At 41.2% G+C, this 20,538-nt stretch overlaps 1 protein-coding gene across 3 annotated transcripts in view; it reads right to left on the bottom strand.

Annotated features, from left to right (window-relative positions):
• Positions 1-10,154: 10,154 nt before the first annotated feature.
• Positions 10,155-20,538, bottom strand: part of Kat14 (lysine acetyltransferase 14) — a 44,322-nt gene continuing 33,938 nt past the window's right edge. For 2 of the 3 annotated variants that reach the window (XM_015483220.2, XM_015483230.2), the window contains exons 7-10: positions 15,984-16,120; positions 15,368-15,543; positions 13,866-14,056; positions 10,155-10,882 (exon numbers count right to left, since the gene is read on the bottom strand). In XM_015483220.2, the coding sequence (XP_015338706.1) occupies positions 10,709-10,882; positions 13,866-14,056; positions 15,368-15,543; positions 15,984-16,120 (678 nt within the window). In that variant the 3' untranslated portion in view covers positions 10,155-10,708. Of the gene's footprint in view, positions 10,883-13,865; positions 14,057-15,079; positions 15,127-15,367; positions 15,544-15,983; positions 16,121-20,538 lie in introns of those variants that run through there. The other variant, XM_048811342.1, reaches the window with a different exon arrangement.

Here is a 20,538-nt window from a genome sequence, read left to right as displayed (position 1 = left end):
TTTGTTTGTATGTGGTGCTGAGGATCGAACCCGGGCCGCACACATGCCAGGAGAGCGCGCTACCGCTTGAGCCACATCCCCAGCCCCATATTTTTAGTTTTAGATGGACACAATACCTTCATTTTAAAAATTTATTTTTATGTAGTGCTGAGGATCAAACCCAGTGCCTCACATGTGGTAGGCAAGTGTTCTACCACTTGGAGGGTTGGTGCTACAACTCCAGCCCTAAAATTATCTTTTGACCTACAGATGTATTTTTAGGAGAGAAAAATTAGGGCTGGGGATGTGGCTCAAGTGGTAGTGTGCTCGCCTGGCATGCGTGCGCCCCGGTTCGATCCTCAGCACCACATACAAACAAAGATGTTGTGTCTGCCGAAAACTAAAAAATAAATATTAAAATCCTCTCTCTCTCTAAAAAAAAAAAAAATCAAACTGAAGAATAATTATCGCACAGAGAATGATCCTATTTTTATAAACAAAAAAAAATCTCATCGGTTATGGTTTAGGTGTCCCCCAAAAGCTCATGTGTGAGACAATGCAAGAACATTTAGAGGTGAAAAGATTGGGTAATGATTGCCTTAACATAATCAATGCATTAATCCTCTGAGAGCAATCAATTGGGTAGGAACTGTAGACACTGTGGCCGGAGGAGGTGGGTCGCCCAGGGCATGCCTTGGTTTTATATTTTGTCAGTGGTGAGGGAAGCCTGCTTTCTTTGCTTTCTGGTGGCCACATCCTGAACTGCTTTCTTCCTCACCACACTCTTTCACACCATGATTTACTTCTGCCTCACCTCAGGCCCAGGGCAATGGAGCTGGTCATAAATGGACTGAGACTTCTGAAACCAAGAGCTCTAAATAAACTTTTCCTTCTCTCAAACTGTTCTTGACAGGTCTTTTGTTCACAGCAGTGAAAAAGCTCACTAAAACACCATCTAAGTGTATAAATATTAGTACGAATTTGTATAGGTATGGAGGTTTGGAAGGATACGTACCTATGAGACTGGACAAGGTAGGAGAGATTATTAGCTTTTCCTTTGTGTTTATTTTATTTTTTAATATATGGAAATAATCGCAGCCAGAAGTCTGTAATCCAGTGGCTCAGGAGGCTGAGGCAGGAAGATCAGGAGTTCAAAGGCAGCCTCAGCAATTAAGTGAGACCGTAAGCAACTTAATGAGACCCTGACTCTAAATAAAATATAATAAAAGGCTGGGGATGTGGCTTGATGGTTAAGTGCCCTGAGTTTAATCCCCATACAAAGAAAAAAGCAAACGGACAGAAAGTTGCAAGAATAAAAGTACAAATAACAAATAATACCTGTATACTCTCCACTCAGATTTACTTGCTGTTAAGATTTTACCTCTCTTCCTCTTTCCCTCTCCTTTTTTCTTTCTTCTCTTACTATACACACACCACACACACACACACACACAGAGTTTTTTTCTGACCCAAGTGAGAGTAGGTCAGATATACTATGACAATTTACCCCTAAACGCTTCAGAGTGTTTCTTTGAAGCACAGAGACATTCTATTACATAATCACAACACAGCCAGCAACTTTAGTAAATTTAATTGACACTAGAACATATTCTCTGATTACAAGAGAATTAAAGTAGAAATCAATAACAGAAAGATATAGGAAATCCCCCAAAGATATAGAAATTAAATAATTCACTTCTAAATAATCCACGGATCAAAGAGGAAGTCACAGAAGGAATTAGAAAATATTTCAAATTTAACAATGTTAAATAAGGAGATTTACTTGCTGTTAAGATTTTACCTACTGATCACTTTCCTCTGTACACCATTTATAATTCTCCATGTCCGTGACCATGTGATTTTACACTGCCACCCACTGGAGTGGGAGGAGGTTATTTTCCCTCCCTGTGATATTGGGACATGTGAGGCTTTGGCCAAAACAAAGGTGGCAGGATGACGGAATACCAGTTCCTGACCACAGCCTTGTTTTCTACAATCTTGGGATTCCACCCTTCCTCTGGTTCCTGCTGCAGGGCCACTCTGGGTCCCAGAAGGAACACCAAGAGGGAGAACGCAGCTCATCCAACACAGGAACTAAAATCAACTGTGCACACAGAATGAATTAGAATGGCCCAGCCAAGCCCTACCAACCTGCAGACACATCAGAAAGAAATACTTACTGTTGTAAACCACAGAGATTTGTGCATTTGTTATGCAGCAATGACTGACCAATATAGTTGCTTATGAATACTTATAAAGCACTGTATGCTAGTGATTTCTTTAAGATTTTTATTTATATTAATTCATTTAATACCAACAATCCTTTTCCATAAATGAGGAAACTCAGCTTAAGTTACTTACCTAAGGTCACACAGCTAATGAGCTGATAAATTGGGTGACCATGAGATACACTGCCTCTAGACTTATTCTAGCTGAGACAACAATTTATGGTGGTAGTTGCTTATAATAAGTCATTTGATACCAACAATTCTTTTTCATGTAAGAAAACTCAGGTTAAGTTACTTGCCCAAAGCTAAAGGGTTAATAATCTAGTAAACTGTGTAACCATGGTACAAACTGCTAGGCAGACAATAATTGGTGGTGGTACTTGTTTAAACCAGTTTGAGTAGGGGTTTCAGTTGTCAAATTCACCTGCACAGCCTTCTCCCTACTTCAAGCCTCCCCTCCTCATCTTCTCTAGCCCCAGGGAACCTGATTTGCTTTCCCCAAACATTAATTTGCACCTGTGCTCCTCAGAATGCCCCAAGGGTTTAAAGTTTTAGAGCCCTAAAGTTAGTCCTGAGTCTGTTTTTCTATCTACAGAAAATGCAGGAAGGGAGGAAAATCACCAATATGATTTTATATATATATATATTTAAAAAAATATATATATATATTTTAAAAAGTCATGAGAACAAAATGGAATTTAACACTCAGTTAACTTCTTCCTAGAAAAGGTAAAGAAGCAGGTCCTTCATTCCAGCAGGTGAGCTACAAAAGCTCAGGCAGACCTTGGAGCTTAGAGAAAGTGAGATGACTAGGTGCAGGATTCAGGCCCAAGAAAACAAAAAAGGCCAGGCTTTTTACAGCCAGCTCACACCCATCTCTGATGCAAATGACCTCAGAATTAAGAGATAAAACTATTTCTGTGGGATTAAAAAAGGGGGTTGGGGCTGGGTGGGAAATAAGAGCAGTCTGCTATTGCAGACAAGAGGAACCCCAGGGAAGGAAGCCAGGCTCCCTTTATGACCCAGGAGAGCAGCTGGAGCAAAGGGCCTCTCCAGAGATCAGGTGACCAGTTTTGCCTCCTCCCAGGGCTCAGAGACTAGTACTGGGGCTGGCCCAGGGCCTAGAAAAGATGCTGCAAGTCCTGCCATTGGGCTGCTTACCCTGGTCTTGGTCCCTCCCTTCTTTTGTCTCCCTCCCTCAACATCCCTGTTCCTTTAATACCTCATGAAGTAAATTCTCCAGATGGAACCATGATGAGGATCAATACCTACGTTGTAGAAAGAACTCATTAACAAATGAGATCACCCTATTCCCTTGAGATCAACAAAGGACAGGATAATGTACAAAAAAAAAAAAAAAATGCTATTAGGAAACAAACAAAAAAAATGTTCAAGATGCTAATAATTTTTCACAAGGCAAATTATTGCTTATTTAAAAATTAGTCAAAAAACCCAAACTTTAAATAGCAATACCCAATTCTGGCAGTTTTGAAGTGAGATTCGTACCTTAATACTTCAATGGTGAAAGTAACAATGAGAAAGTAACAATGAAAATGATCACATCCTTTGATGTAGGAAATCCACTTCTGGAAATCTATCCAGAAGTAAAAAGAAAAATTCAATCCATGGTGTAAAATATGAAACACACAGACACAAAACAAACAAAAATCCCCCATGCGCAAGTGTATTCACTGCAATGTTATTTATAAGTGCATGTATCTTAATAAGGAAAAATAAAAGAATAAGAAAATAGAGTCATTAAAAATGGTTATGAATACTATTTAGCAACTTGGAAAATGGTAATGCTATAACAATGATAAAACGCAGGACATGAAAACTTCATGTACCGTGATTACACTAGACTTAAAAATAAACTGAAACTTGGGCTGGAGTTTCGGCTCAGTGGTAGAGCGCTTGTCTAGCACACGTGAGGCACATTAAAAAAAAAGATTGGGGCTGGGATTGTGGCTCAGCGGTAGAGTGCTCACCTGGCATGCATGAGGCACTGGGTTCGATCCTCAGCACCACATCAATGTAAAATAGATATTGCGTCCACCTAAAAAACTTAAAAAATAAATATTAAAAAAAGATTAAGTAAACAAAATAAAGGTATTGTGTCCATCTACAACTAAAAATATACAAAAAAAAGCTGAAACTAAAAATTAAATAGCAGAAAGGTCAGTAGGATAGAGGGAAGGGAACAAAGGGAGGGAGGAGGTAAAAGAAATACTAGGGACTGAATTAGAACAAATTATATTCCATGTTTTTATAATAATGTAAAAATGAATCTTAACGTTATATATAACTAAAAAAATCAATAATAAAAAATAAGCTGACAGCTCAGCGTATTGGCACATGTCTGTAAATCCTAGTGATCTGAGAGGCTGAGGCAGGAGGATTGCAAGTTGGAGGCCAGCCAGGGCAACTTTGTTGCAGCCTGCAACAAAATATCATGGACTGGATGACTTAGACAACAGATATTTATTGCTCAAAGTTCTTGAGGCTCAAAGTCCAAGATTAAGGCACCTGGAGAGGGTTCACTCTCTTGTTCAGACAGCCATGAACCTCCATGCAGAAAGGCAGATGACCCCTTTGGGCCTCTTTCATAAGAGCACTAATCCTACTCCCCAAGTGCTCTCTTCCCCAAAGCTCTACCTCTTAATATCATTGTTTTAGGGATTAAGTTTCAACATTTGATTTTTGCAGGGGACACAAATATTCAGAACTTGGTCCCAACTGGCCAGGAAGAATATGGACAGGGCAAGCGGTGGCTGAAGTTTTTAGTGTGGATGATGCATTGGTAGTGAGTGGTGCTAAAGGACATGGCTAGGGGAGGAGACTTGGTACCTCTCCACATAGCTGGGGATCAAACCCAAGAACCCAAAGCCTGGTGCATGCAAGTGCTTTACCCCCTGCTTTTAGACTAACAGCTTTCTTGTGGTTTTAAGTGATACAGAAGCTCTAAGCTGTAGGAGTGTCTCCTGCAACCGACTTGGAGGTCACTACAGCTACAAATGGATAAATGTGAGGCTGTGACCACCACCTCCCTGGGCTTCAGAAGCCTCCCTCTTCTTTCCTTGCCTACCCCCACCAGCTACTCCTGGCAGCACAGGAACCTTTAGCACATAGCCCTATCCCTGCCCTAGCCCAGACACTGTGGGCAACACACAGCAAGTGCTAGAAGCTGGTCATATGACCTCTGCCTGTGGGACCACTAGGCCAGCTAGTGGATCCCACTCTGCAAAGGTCCATGATGACTGCACACAGGAGCTGATAGTAAGCAGTTACAGGATTTTTGCAAACTGCCACAGTCTGGCTGGGCACAATTCAGGAGCCACTTGTCAAAAGAAACGAACTTTTAGAGCCACACACGCCAAACAAAACAGCTCCTCAGGAAAAACCCTCAGAGCCCAACTGCCACCACCGGCATCCCACAAGCCTCTCCACCTCCCACAATCCTCCTGCTCTTGAGGCCCATTGGCTGGGTCACGTGGGCAGAGCCAAAAAAGTCCCCCAATGAGCAGCTCCGTGGTCTGAAAGGGCAGGGAAACAGCCCAATGAGCATCACCACAGAGGAGCCAATCTGCTAGATGTTGCTGGGGCCGCTGTGAGCCAATCATCAGCTGGCAGTCTGAAAGTTTGCTGAGGCCCCTTCAGCTGTGGCTCTCAACAACAAACCATTAGTAAAAGCTAAAATTATATACATTTACAATTGAATTAATCATATAAAAAATAAAGATGGAGCTGGGGAAGGTAGCTCAGTGGTAGAATATGTGTGTGTGTGTGTGTGTGTGTGTACCATGTGTGAGGCCCTGGATTTAATCAGGAAGAAAGAAAGAGAGAAAGGGGGGTGGGGTGGGGAAGAAGATGAAAAAGGAAAACAGAAAAAAAAAGATGATATTCAAAATTTACAACACAATAGTTACTTTACTACACATTACTATTATCTGTGTTCTCACGCCTATGTATTGTTTCTACCCATTGTTGTCTGTAGGATGGAAGTGCTCCTATGCTTGTCCTACTCTGGTACAGTAATATCACATTGGTGGCTAGGAATCAGCCACAGTGAGAGTATTTATACCCTACAAATCAGAAAACGCTACACATCAGGACTTGATTTGTTGCTCCTCTCCCTCTCCCTTCCTCACCCTGTCAATGGTCAATACCCTCCACGTGGGCTTTCCTGAAGCCATTCCATCGACATTAGTCATTTTTCATTACTATAAGGTATCTGAGGCTAGGGAGCTTTACAAAAAAGCAAAGAGGTTATTTAGCTTACAGTTCTGGAGGTTCAAGGGCATATCATATCACTAGCATCAGTTTAGCTCTGGTGAGCACTTGCATGTGTAAGAGCATTTGTGGGAAGAAGAAATCACATCTACAGATAGGAAGCTAGCTTTCCCATCCATACATATGAGAGATGGGTTCCACAGTGCCTTCCAAGGACACACCCTCCACTGGCCTAAGGACCTCCCACTAGGCTCTGCCTCTTAAAGGTTTCACATCACCTCCCACCAATGCACCTGGGTACAAAGTTTCCAATACATAAAACCCTGGGATATACTCAGACCATATTCAAGCTATAGCAGCATCTCTGATGGCACAGCCACAGGCCGCTTTCCAGCTTCTTACCTAAGCCACCATCAGTTTTATCCTCAGCTCATACAATCCAAACTTACAGACTTTGGTTACTTTTGTAGGGGTTCCTCAGACATAAGGGAACCTGTACAATGTTGTAAGGTTCTAAGCAGTAAGAGAGAAAGAAGGAGCTAGGTGCAGTGAGAAACACTTAATTTGTGATAAACAAAATACGCATGTCAAATTTGAAGAGTGAAAAAAACCAAGAGGTATCACTGAGGTCTCTCACTCCACTGAACCCCTGATGCACACAGTTTATTTCCTCTATCATTCATTCCACATGTGTGGAGCTGCACCCTGTGCTAGCACTGGAAGTAGATGTGAGTCAAGCACACGCAGGTTTCCCTCCCACCTCCCACTCCTCCTCCTTCAGGGTTTAGTCAGAGCAGGGAAGGCTGTAGCCTCTGCCACACTGCCCAGCTTTGAATTAAGAGTCCTCTATTTGTGATTTTCCCAACCTTGGTGAGCTTGTCACTATAAATCTAAAAGGTAGGCATTATCAACCCATTTTACAGATGAGGCAGCTGAAGTATAATATGCACAGTTAACCTGTTTTTAATAGATGATAGTGATGTTTCTTAGGGTCAAGTATGTACTAATGGACCAAGTCTGTAAGGTGAGTGTGTTCTAATGAAGTATTATGACCCTATGGCCATTCCCAGTATTGAGATACATTATTCTTTATCCCAATTTCCTGCAATTACATGCCTGAAGAATATCCTTAATCACAGTGTGCAATGCAACCTAGGGTTGTGGAGTTGACCTGGGAGCTTCTCCCTAGGGCTGGGGATGGCACAGGAGACAGTTCCAGGAGAGACTCCCAAGGCACAAGGCACTGTGGCTTTTAGATGATGCACACTTTACAGAAAAGTATGTTAACTATATTTAGAAAATTCAAAATTAAGGTTCCAGCTCTCAAATATCCTGCTTATAAACAGGACTCAACTTTCCTAGAAAGTCTGGGGAAATAGGGACATCATTAATTCTGGTCACACTCCTACCCCTACAAGGTACTGAGGGGCCCAGCTGACTATAAAAGTCCACTTCCAGGGGACAATCCAAACTCCTCAGGAATATACAACTCTAGATAGGGTTCCTCAGCTTTTTAAAACTCATGACCATTTTTGTGTCATGAAAAAAAAAAAAAAAAAAAAAACCCTTCTCCTTGTTTGAAATTTCAAAGTAAATTAGGACTGCAAATCTATCAAAACATCTTCCATAAGACTAGTTAAGCATTTATTATGGTGCTAGTCCAGGGGAAAGTCTGAAGAAGGTAGATCAAAATCAACAGCAGCCCCATATGCCTACATTAGGAAATGGCCCCACCCCAGTGCCCAAGCAGGGACTGGATTCAGGTAAGGAAATTAGGCTTCCTCCAGGACTCCTGCTGAGAAACAAGGTCAGGTCCACTCCTCACCTTCCCCAGTTAGTCTTGCCCCACAAAGGACACCTCAAGGACAAAAAGTTAAACCACAATGTGGGACATTCCACAGGGTGACTGATCTGGTTTCTGTGACAAATCAGTGACAGGGGGAATAATGAGGCAGGAAACTAACTGGTTATAACATGGACCATGCCTGGCTGCTGCTATAAACCAACCAACTGTGAAACAATCCAGATGGCCTGACTACAGGTTGACAATGAGACAATTCCAAAAATGTGTGTTTGGTTAGAAGAATGATAATAAGGATTGATTTAAGAAAATATCCATAGTTACATAATTCAAATATGATATATGCATGTATGGAAATGTTACAGCAAAATCCATTAATTTTTACAATTAATATGGCTAAAGAAATATTTTAAAAGGTAATAGAAATGAAAATTAAAAAAGACAATATCCATATTTGTTAAAAATATCTACTTAAATGAGTAGTGATAGAATGTATGATACTTGGGATTTACTTTAAAATATTTTTTCAGCATCAGGGGCTCTTGCTAAGTGTTGAATATGGGTAGTGGTGTTCTGCTGTGTCATTCTCTGACTTTGTGCATGACTAGAAATTTTCATAATTAAAAGATGTAAAACAAAGAGTCAATTAAAGCTGGGCGCTATGGCACATACCTATAATCCCAGTGACCGGGAAGGCTGAGGCAGGAGGACTGCGAGTTCAGTCAGCCTCAGTAATTCAGCAAGGCTCTAAGCAACTTAGCAAGACCATCTCAAAATAAAAAAATTTAAAAAGAGCTAGGGATGTGGCTCAATGATTAAGTGCCCCTGGGTTAAAAAAAAAAAAAAAGTCAATTAAAGCAACCATGGCCTTCTTCAGCTCCATGAAATTATGGAGACAATCACCTGAGACACTCTCTGCAACAACAAGTCTTATCATTCACACACAACAGTTAAAAGTTGGTTTCTATGTTTGGAAAAGGTTGTTTCCTCAATCTTACTTGTGGGGCTTACAATTCATTTTGTCAACAAAAAAATCTTTGAAAGGTAGAAAACTCCTGGAAGTAAGAGAGCAGGAGGAAGAAAAAAGACACGAGGAATGCTGCTAGGAGTTCCCATACAATTGAAATGGAGCCTAAGGGACTTCCTCAGGTACAGAACAACTGGCTGACCATCTTACCATGGGAGCTGAACATGCTTCTCTTGAACAAAGGGATTCAATCTGGCTGCAAATATAGCCCATGGAATAGAATCTAGTGTCCACGGAGCCCTGACGCAAAATCTTAAAAATGCACTAGAGTTTTCTACAGAGTACTTGGCTTCCTCTAGATTTTTAAAGTAATTCATATTCCACAGAAGTTAAGAATCTGAGCTCTTTTTGAAAATTATTTTTTAGTGTAGATGGACACAATATCTTTATTTATTTTTATGTGGTGCTGAGGATCAAACCCAGTGCCTCACATTGGCAAGGCCAACACTCTACCACTGAGTTACAGCCCCAGTCCAAGAACCTCTGCTCTTAAAGAGGGTTAAAAAGCCACCTGCTGGACTGAAGCCCTTCCCATGGGTTGTTAATACAATTTTTATTTCAGAATATCTGATAGTTTTAGAAATGTTCTCACTGGGTCCCAAAACACCAGACTGACAGTCCATCTCCAAAATCCACAAACACACCAAGCAGCCTTGTCCTGCTGATGGGGCAAGTCATATCCATGGCAGGTTCTGCTTGTAAACACCTCCACCTCCACTTATATATTGCAAATGTCCTGGGCATGCCAGGGGAGGCAATCTAAATGGCAGCCTGCTCGACCACTCGGATCCCCTACTGACTTCTCAGACCACGGGGAGAAAGAGATCCCTCATTCCCAGGTCCATCTCTGCAAACAGATGCCAACAGGTACAATAGATAAGGCAACATGTAGACACAGACATTTAGTTTATTTTTCCTGGCAGTGACAAAAGTCAGCAAAAGACAAGAACTTCAATGCCCTAGAAGTCCTCCTGGATCTAATGTCAGCACATCACTGGCTGGGAATAGGGTGGGATCCCCTTTTTATAATCATCCCATAATTTCTCATCCTAGGACACAGTGCTTTCTTGGGTTTCCTGTCCTCTCAATAAGGACACACAGATTCTCTCTCACCAAGAATATCAATCTAGAAGTTCTTTTATTCTCACAAGCTGTCAGGTGGAGGGAGGGACAGCAGCAGCATTCAGTTTTAGTGAATGGTGGAATCCAAGATGTCAGTTGAAGGTCGCTCCATGAAAGACTGGAGGGTGACTATGCTGAAGGGCTGCTCAGCACTCACTTCATTGCCTGCTGCTTGGTTCTCCCCAGTTGAGGTGTGGAGGACCATCCATCTAATGGCAGAGGAGATCTGAGCTCACTATGAAACCAATAACTGCCTGCAGGACTCTGTGAATACCTGTTCCCTGATAGCCCACACATTTCTCTGGGAAGAGCTGGTTCACATCAACGCCGGAGCCTCAGAAAGAACGCATGTTTACACTCTGTACTCTCCAACGGGTAATATTTATCATAAAAATCTAAAACATACTCTTCAGTCTTGAATCCAAACTTCTGGTAGAGCAGCATAGCAGGGTTGCTTGCTGAGACGTGAAGGGTTACATCCTTGCCCATGCAGGTCTGCCAAAAGAGTGGAAAAATACAAGATGAAAACAAAAAGGCCTGAGGGAAAATGAGTAGGTGAAGAAACTCTTTTAAGCGTAAGCAGTTAGTTATGGAAACTGGGGAAATAAGGGACTGAGGCCGAGGCACCACAGTACTTAGCAACGGCTAGAAACCGAAGGACATTTTGCTGCTGATCTAAACATTCCTAAGACTAAGGAGATAATGAAAATCTGGGCATTGTTTTTGTTTTCCTCTGAATCAAAGGGTCAAGGGAGATATTTTATTGTCAACTTATAATTGAATTACATTTAAATGTCAAACATATCAGCATCAACTCTATGACAACCTTCAAGAATTAGAGACTGAGATAGTTCTACTTTTATAAACTAAATGTCATCTCATACCCTGCCCCGCCAACATACAAATTCCTCCCTAGACGTGCTAGAAAAGGTGCTAAACTACACACATAGATACTAAATATTAAGAATTTTTTTTATTAGCTACACATGACAGTACAATGATCTTGACAATTCATACATTTGAATCAAATGGGGTATAATTTCTCATTTTTTTGATTGTACAGGTTGCAGAATCACATTGCTCAGTCACGTATATACATACAGCAATAATAATGTCCATTTTATTCTGCTGCCCTTCCTATCCCCCCCTTCCGCTCTCCTCCCCTCCCATCACTTCTCTCTATCCAATCTAATGTGACACACTGCTTTTTTCTTTTTCTCCTCACAACATCATACATGACGATGAGGATCTCCTTCCATCTTCCATGCAACTCCCCTTCTCCCTCCTTTTCCCTCCCATCTTTCTTCCCTATTTAGTGGTAATCTTCTTCTCATGCTCTTCCTCCCTATCCCATTTTGAGTCATCCCCCCGCCCCTTATATCAGAAAAGACATTTGGCATTTGTTTTTTAGGGATTGGCTAACTTCACTTAGCATAATCTGCTCTAATGCCATCCATTTCCCTGCAAATGCCATGATCTTGTTACTAAATATTAAGAATTTAATCATAAAACCTGAGGACCTTGTCCAGACCCTCTGAATCCCAAATCCACCTTCCATCCCTCCAAAACTGACAGTATTTGCTTCACAGAAATGATATTCCTGAATTTTGCATTGGCCTAATCTTTGAGGAAAAGGGTAATAATTGTTCTGTGAACACAAGACACTCTTAGGTTCTTTAACCAGCTACACAGAATAAGGTGTTCCAAAAGCCAGAGAAATTAGGAACTCGTTTTTTTCTTTTTTCTTTTTTTTGTACCAGGGATTGAACCCAGGGGTGCTTCCCCAGTCCTTTTTATTTTGAGACAGGGCTTTACCAAGTTGCTGAGGCTGGCCATAAACTTGTGATCTTCCTGCCTCAGCCTCCCAAGCTGCTGGGATTAAAGGCATGCACCATTACACCCAGCAAGAAGTTGTTTTTTAATGAGGAAGGCACGGGGACTGAAGTTGACCGAGTCCTGAGATTTCTAATCCATGATTCCCAAGGCCTCTCTGTAAGCACTCTGAAGGCCACCTGGCAGCTACCTTCTTTTCTCTGCTTAACCCACAATTTATACCCAAAGCCATTTTGGGGGACAAAAGAGCCCTGCCACTATAACCAGGACAAGGGCATATTGAGCTTATAAAGTAAATTTTGTGGGGTGATGTTAGTGTTTTCTAGATGACAAATACACATCACCTAACCTTGACAATCACCAAGTACTACCAATTGAGCCCCCTGAATTTAGGCCCTGGGATTGATGATCTGAATGGGGTGCAAGATACATACATACAAAGATGAACCACTCCTCCACCCATTTAGCAAAGATCACCTCCATGACAGGTCTTATAATCAGCACTGAGAACACACACTGAGATGTCATCCCTGCCCTCCCTACAGGCCCTTTCTGGTAACACAAAAGGCAGAGAACCCTACAGGCACCCTGCAGAGAAGATCCATTCTGTGGGTGGGATGTGGTAGAAATAACTGAATGGGTCTCAGTTGAAACATAAGGTAGCACAGGTTAACTGCTAGGAATGATTTCTTGAGAATAAAGCAATTTCTAGCAAGATGGTTTTTAAGGATCCTACCAACATTTGGGAATTATTAATAAAGTTTCATTACAAATTGGAAAAGAAGTGCCATTAAAAATTGGAAAAACATTTTATCATCTCTAGCCTCTCTTTAGAAGGAATCTTGGTCACATCAAGTTTACACTCAGTACTCTATACTAAATACTTCCTAAACAATAGTTACCAGAAACATTACCAGGGAGAAAAATAATTCCTTGGAGAGGGGAAATTATTGCATTTTTATTTGACATTAGCATACAAATATGTGATATATTTTCTTCAAAGATAAAAGAGATATATCAAAGGAAGAATTGAATATTAGAATCAAGTTGGGGGCTGGGGATGTGGCTCAAGTGGTAGCACGCTCGTCTGGCATGCGTGCGGCCCGGGTTCGATCCTCAGCACCACATACCAACAAAGATGTTGTGTCTGCCAATAACTAAATAAATAAATAAATATGTTAAAAAAAAAAAAAAAAAAAAAAAGAATCAAGTTGTAGAAGGGTCACAACAGTTTATACAGTGATAGCCAAATTAAAATAAATAGACTATATGCTATTTATTGATACAGTTGTGCTAAAATATTACAACTACTTAAAACAAAACAAAAACTTCTCAGAATTTTGACAGTTTGAGTCCAAGAGCAGCAGCAGTTACCAGTATGGATAGCACACATACGTTACAGTCTTACATTTAGGTGTTTTGTTGTTTAATTTATGACATATATTCACAAAATGAAACCAGGGTTTGAACAGTAATTTTATTTTAGGGGGGGCTCTTATAGCCCCGAGTGGTAATGATTGGCTTCCTTTCACTTGGGCTCTGAGGCCCCACCACTGGGCTGTGCTGGACAGGACCACCTCGGCTTCATGACTCCAGGTCATTTAGTGGAGCCCTGAAAGGTAAATCAGGAGCACAGACCACTTGCCTGAATCAGATGATAGATCATGAAAGTTGCAATCCCCGCTCTTCTCCATTCAGGATGGACAAACAGAAATGAAATATATGCTTCATTATATTTCACATCAGGAACCATGAAGCCAAAAGCAATAATGACTTTTTTATAAAGGACGACTACACTGAAGTCTGGATACTGCAGGCACTCAGACAGGTCAATGCCTAAAGAAAAGAAACAACCAGAGACTCAAACTGTGTGCCTTTTGGAATTAAGGAACACCAAGCTGTTCAATTTGTACTTATAGCTATACCTACATGCTAAAAAAATCCCAAAATTGGAGGCAAAGATATTACCATAGATACCACACATTCAAATCACAAAAATGAATTTTAGAAAATATCAAAATTAACATAGTCTTTTCTAAATACATATGTTAAAAAGATGAGAGGCAGGACAGGTTGGATAGGAGAGAGCGCTCAGGTTCAGAACCGGACACACCTGGCTTTGACTCAGCCTCCTCTACCATGTGTGTGACTTGGCACATTTCAAAATGTCTCAGGGCCTCAGTTCCTGCAACATGTAAGCAAGGAGCATACCCAGACCTGACAGAGCTGGGTAAAGATCCCAGAGAGTGTCCATTTCATATTACCCCTTCCATATACAACTTATAAGTTTTTTATATAAATGCTACCTTTTATAATAAAGAAGTAAAATTTAAAAAATGATTCTGTGCATGATGTATGAAGGTACCTAGCATAATGGCAGAAGCAGCAGATGCTCCCAGAATGCCACTTTTGGCCCCAGTACCACTCCCAGAAGAATGAGCACAGCTCTGCCACCACATGCATTATTACATGATTATTAGGCAGTAAAGATGACATGGCTCTAAATCTTGGTGAAATCCTAACATCTGGAAGACATGGATTAAATAATCCTTTAAGTTTCAAAGCAGATCCAAAACAACATGTGTAATATTTAGCAATTAAAATGTGTTCCTCTAATTGATGGCTCTGGTCCTCAGAGACAATTTTGTTAAGGCTGATAAGATAACAAACCCTACTGGGTTTACTTTTATTCTCAAAGTCCATGACTGAGGTATTTGGACTTTTAAAAACACCTTTTGGCAGTACTAACACTCACTAAGGAACAGCTAAACCAACAAGGCATAAAGAACTATTAAGCCAAAAACAAAAGTGTCCAAACGCACCCAAGCTACCAGTCTGTGTATCTTTGATAGACATTACCTGGTATCTAAACATAGGTAGAAGCAAAACAGGATGAATCTTTTATTCTGGAAGCAGAGACAAACAGGGAAGAGAAACAAACAAAAACACTGTTTATTACTTTAATTGCTGGCTTCTTCTTGATCTTAGGAAAGTGAGAGGCATTTATAATTTAATATTTCTATGTTAGTAGAAACAAACTACATGAAATCATATGACTAAAGGTCTTAGGGTCATGTGGCATACAGTAATTTAAAAAGGTGAACTATATAGAAAATTGATCTGCCTGGTTTGGAAGGGGGAACATACCAGGCCAGAAAAACTCCTGACACATAGAGTTGATCGTTGGGATGTGATTTGGTCGGACATAGCAGTAATCGAGAGGCGCGTCGGGTTCAGGTATCCAATGAGGGTCACTCTTGTGCAGGTGGGAACGAATCTGTGACAGAAGCTGTAGTTTGGGTGGCTTTGTCTCATAATCACGCCTCCAGCAACACAGAAAATAAACAAATTCAAGTCAAGAAAAATAGCTTATATTATTCCTAGCTAACTCACACATACTTTGATCTACTTTAAATTTTAAACTAATTTACACTGCTCTATATGATAGACTCATTATTCGAAATTATCCTAAGCCAGTCTGGATACTGGCTCAACTGAGACATCTCTGCATTTTTTCTCATTTCAGAGACTATTAAACTATAAGATTTAAAATTAAAATGATTAAGATAATCACAAAAAATCTACTAGTTGATTTATCTTTGTTTTATAAAAGGACCATCTTGTCTATAAAAGGACAGCTGAAACAAAGAAAGGATGGAAGAGCACCCAAAGCAGAAGTTTTTGGTCACAGAAAAATGGAGTGCAGAAAGCACAAACATTACTCCCTGTGACACACTCAACACCACATCTCTTCCCCATATACCTGATATAGGGTTTCAAAATTCGAGAAGTATAAGGGCTGACAATACTTTGGTCCACAGCCATATCTTCTGATCCCACCAAACGATACAAAAACTTGGTGGTCTGATGCCGAAATCCTTTCCTGGATGGCAAGGCAGTCTATGTGAAAGAAACGTGGTTATATAAACATAAAATTACTCAAAGGATTGGTTAATTTCCATATGTAATTAGTACTTATGGTATTTCTATGTGTCAGAAAGTAGGTCTTTCTGCATTACTTATTTGGAAAGCTCAAATTTCAGTTAAAACTTTGTAGACAACTTTTGCCAACTAGATAACAAAAAACTAACCCCAGTTATAATAAAGTCAAAATGATTTCTAAAAATTTAAAAATCTTAAGTCACTTGAGTGAAATGCAGGACTAAACACTGGATTTACAGCTTCTTTTTGTCTATGTTATATTTTAGCCAGTCTCTAAATACTAACCAGCACTAGCATCTAGTAGGTAACATACACATGGGACATACTGTATGACTACACTATTATGCAATGTGCCACAGGGGCCAATTACTGCTGTCCTTGTGTATGGGTTTTCTGAAATATGTCAATTTTTCATGAGCCAAACTGACAAAAATGGGAGTGAAAACAAATCTCAATTAGCAGGGAGGCCCTCTCAGAGGGAGGGTATCCTAGCAGAACTGGGGAACTTCACACATTCCCTATGAAGCCCAAGAGCAGCACTGAAGGCATGCTCTTCTGCAATGACTGCTGTTCCAGAGTCCTCATTCGTGTAGTAACAGAACATGTGCAATTAGGGTTTTATAGCAAAGAGCTCAGAAGTAAGATTAAAAGGCACATTTACAAAGTGGATTGCCAAGGGTTGGATGAAGTTTAGAAACCTGAGTTGTTTTTGTAGAATCAGTTTTCTCTTAGCCTAGAAAATAACTTTGTTGAAAGAAGAGCAAGATTTCTTCCTTTGTAATTTGCTCTTACTTTCCCAACCTGGACACCAAAATTTTCAAAAGCCATCTTTGAAATTCTTCCAAGGCTTAAAGTAAGTTTCAAAGTAATCATCCCTGTAGGTATAAGTGGCTCCTCATATCCAAAGGCACAGTCAATTGCTCCTCCCTTTCAATCTGGGTGGGTCTTATGAATAGTTTCGACCAATCAGAAAATGAGAGAAGTAACATGAACTTTGGAATCTAGGTCTAAAGACACTGGCAGCTTCCCATATCTCCCTCTTTGAATTGGCATGCATGTGCTAAACCAGTGAATGACTAGCGGCCACATGGAGACAGACTCTGGAAGAAGAGAAGTATTCTGGGCATTACAGTTGCAACCCAGTTCCCTAGCAAGTACAGCCATATAAGTGACCCCAGTCTTCAGCACTCGAAGTTAACAACGCAGCTGAGCCCAGTAAATTCACAGAATCAGAGGAAATATTAAATAGTTATTATAATAGGCCACTAAATTGGAATGGTTTATAATGCAGCAACAGTAAACTAACACACTAGGCACTTAACAGGTAGCCCACAAAATACTCAAAATATCTGGTTAGTCTCAAGGTGGGTCCTGTGGCACCCCCTGGATGTTATAATGCTTCCCAACTTTCTTCCATCTCCATTGCTTTCATCCTATGCTGAACCAACTTACACTCTGCCTGGACCACCATCACTGTTTCCTGTTGGTCTCTTTGTTACTACTACATCGCCCCACATTATCTACTGAGAAGCCAGAATCTTCTGGGCATGGTGGCTATAATCCCAGCGATTCAGGAGGCTGCAGCAGGAGGATCACAATTCAAAGCCACCCTAGGCAACTTAGCAAGGCCCTAAGTGACTTAGTGAGACCTTATCTCTAAATACAAATTTTTTAAAAAAGGGGAGAGGGCCTAGAGATGTGGCTCAGTGCCCCTTGGGTTCAATCTCCAGTACCAAAAAACAAAATTAAAAAATATATATATATATATAAATTCACATCCTAAAAAAAAAAAAAAAAGAAATATCCACATCCTTTGATCAAAATTCCCATGGTAGTTTCCCACTATATATTCATGATACAATTCAAACTCCTCAATTGTGACTTGCAGGATCATGTAGAATCTGGTTGCATTACTCCTAAAGCCTCTTCTTCCACCCATTAATTCCTCCGCCATCACCATGTTCCAGGCATACAAACCAGCTTTACTCCTGCCTTTGGACTTCCCTGACCTTCAACCCTGAGCTTTCTTTATTCTGGCTTCTCTTTGCCAATCAGGACTTAGTTCAAGTGTTACCTCTACTAAGAGGCTACCTTTAACCCCCCAGAACAAAGTGGTGCCACTGCCCTCTGCTCCTCTCCTCTACCACAGTACTTGATTTGGATCAGGAGATCTCTGTGTTGATTAAACTAGTCACCATCATCTCTCTGCTTGAGGAGGTCAGCTCCATAAAGGCAATCTTAACTCTGCAGTATTCCCAGGTAGACTGGTGCCTGGCACATCTTAAGTACTCAAGTTACATCTGAATGATAAAGTGGGAAATGACAAAGGGGGAAAACACAACCCAAAGTCAAATAAGTATGAACAATATTATATTCTTCAAAATTCTAATTCTAAACACAATGGAGAGCTAGACTGGCTGCTGGATCCATTCCAAAACCCGACCTGGGAAAATACAGGGAAGATGGAACACAAGGCTGAGAAAAGACTTGGGGAGATCAATGGTGCTGGGACCTATTGAGGCAGTGAAAGCAGAACACAGCTCTCCGCCAAATGAGGCTGGGAGCTGCCTGGTTACACAACCTCTCTCCCAGTGCTGCTGTGAATACATTACTGAAAATCAACTTTGTCAGCCACATTTCTGATGGAGGATTATGTCACAGCAGCACTGGAGTCTTCCTGAGGTAGAGGGGAGACTCCACTGTGGACAACCCTGAGCACTACATAATCCAGCAGTGACAACAAAGGGAGAAAAAGGCAGTCCCAGGGCCAGTGGTGCTGTGAGGACCCTTGAGAGGTGAGGCTGCCTGATTGGAAAAAGGTGAGGATGGAAAGTGGGTTAGCCCAGAGCACGCCATTTTACCAAACTTGCCAAGAGGGTCACAAGCTAGGAACATGCCTTTATTTCTGCCAGGTGTATGCTACCAACAAAGATAGCTGAAAAGACTGAGGAAATAAGAGTTCAAAGAGGAAATACCAAGACTCGTAAGTGAGTACAATAAAACTAAAGGAGTATAACAAACTATTGGAAAAACAATTTACCAAATAAGAATTTTTAAAAAGCACAATAATTGTCATTAGGAAAATACAAATCCAAACTACAGTGAGACACCACTTCATACCCACAGATGGCTACAAAAAAAAAAGACATAATAACAACATGGTGAGGATATACAGAGAAATCAGAACATTTATACATGGTGAACAATGATGCCCCCACTCTAGAAGACAGTCTAGCAGTTCTTCAAAATGTTAAACATACAGTAAACCATCTGACCCAGCAATTCCACTCCTAAATATACACCCAATCAAAACATATATCCACAAAAGCTTGGATACAAATGTTCACAGCACCATTATTCATGATAGCCAAAAGGCAGAAACAATCCCAATGTCTATCAACTGATGGAATATTAAGCCATAAAGAGAATAAATTATTAATACATGCTACAACATGCATGAAACTTGAAAACATTATATAAGTGAAGAAGGTGGTCACAAATCATATGTGACTCCATTTATATATATCCAAGATAGGGAAGCCTATGAGGTGAAGATTAATGGGGATAGGAGTAGGGATTTGGGCAGTATAAACAAAAGGGCTCAGGGTGTTTTTTGGGGGTGATTAAATGTTCTAAAATTGATTATGCTTAGACTCTGTGAAGATATTAGAAACTTCTAAAATGTTCAGTTTAAATGGGTGAATTGGAAGGGGGAAGATGGCGGCGAGGGGAGTGCATTACCCCCGTGTGCTGCTTCACTGTGTGGGAGTATGACAAGTCAGGACGGCTAAAGGATATCTTGTTAGGAATTTCCAGCAATAGTGGGGTGCTCCGGAACCTGGAGGAAGGATTTCCAGCGCACGAGGATCGGCTACGGGGACTCAAACGCGAGAGGTTTGTCGCACGGAGGGTAACTGCTTATTCAGCAAATCGCCCCGCGGCGAAAGTCTGCAGTGTGCGCTGGGATAGAGACGCAGGGTTACAGCGCTGCAGTTTCTGCCAGCCGCGCAAGCACCGTACTCAGGGCTGAATTCTGGGTTCCAGACGGGGGAAGGAAGCGGTCCTTCTCGGTTGTACACACCGGTCAGTCCACAGAGGAGGCCAGCAGCCACCATCTTGGTAAACTGACGTCACGTCCCCTGTTTTCGACTGACCGCAACTCATTCAGCCATAGATCAGGTAATTCCAGGCTACAATTCGCCTGTGGCTTGCAAACAGATTGCTAGGGTTCTGCGCCTGGGTGCTTCTAAGAACCTGAGCCTATCGGAGCGGACGCCGAGCGCGGGGCGCCCGAGTTCTGACTCCCGGAACCGCCCCGCGGAGGCTGCTTCATGAACCCTGCTCCTATCAGAGCATACAACAAGCACTAAGCAGCC

The sequence above is a fragment of the Marmota marmota genome, unplaced genomic scaffold (assembly GCF_001458135.2).
Source record: "Marmota marmota marmota unplaced genomic scaffold, marMar, whole genome shotgun sequence".
Taxonomy (NCBI): domain Eukaryota; kingdom Metazoa; phylum Chordata; class Mammalia; order Rodentia; family Sciuridae; genus Marmota; species Marmota marmota.
The sequence above is the reverse complement of the archived record's forward strand: the minus strand, read 5'-3'. Positions and strand labels throughout refer to the sequence as shown.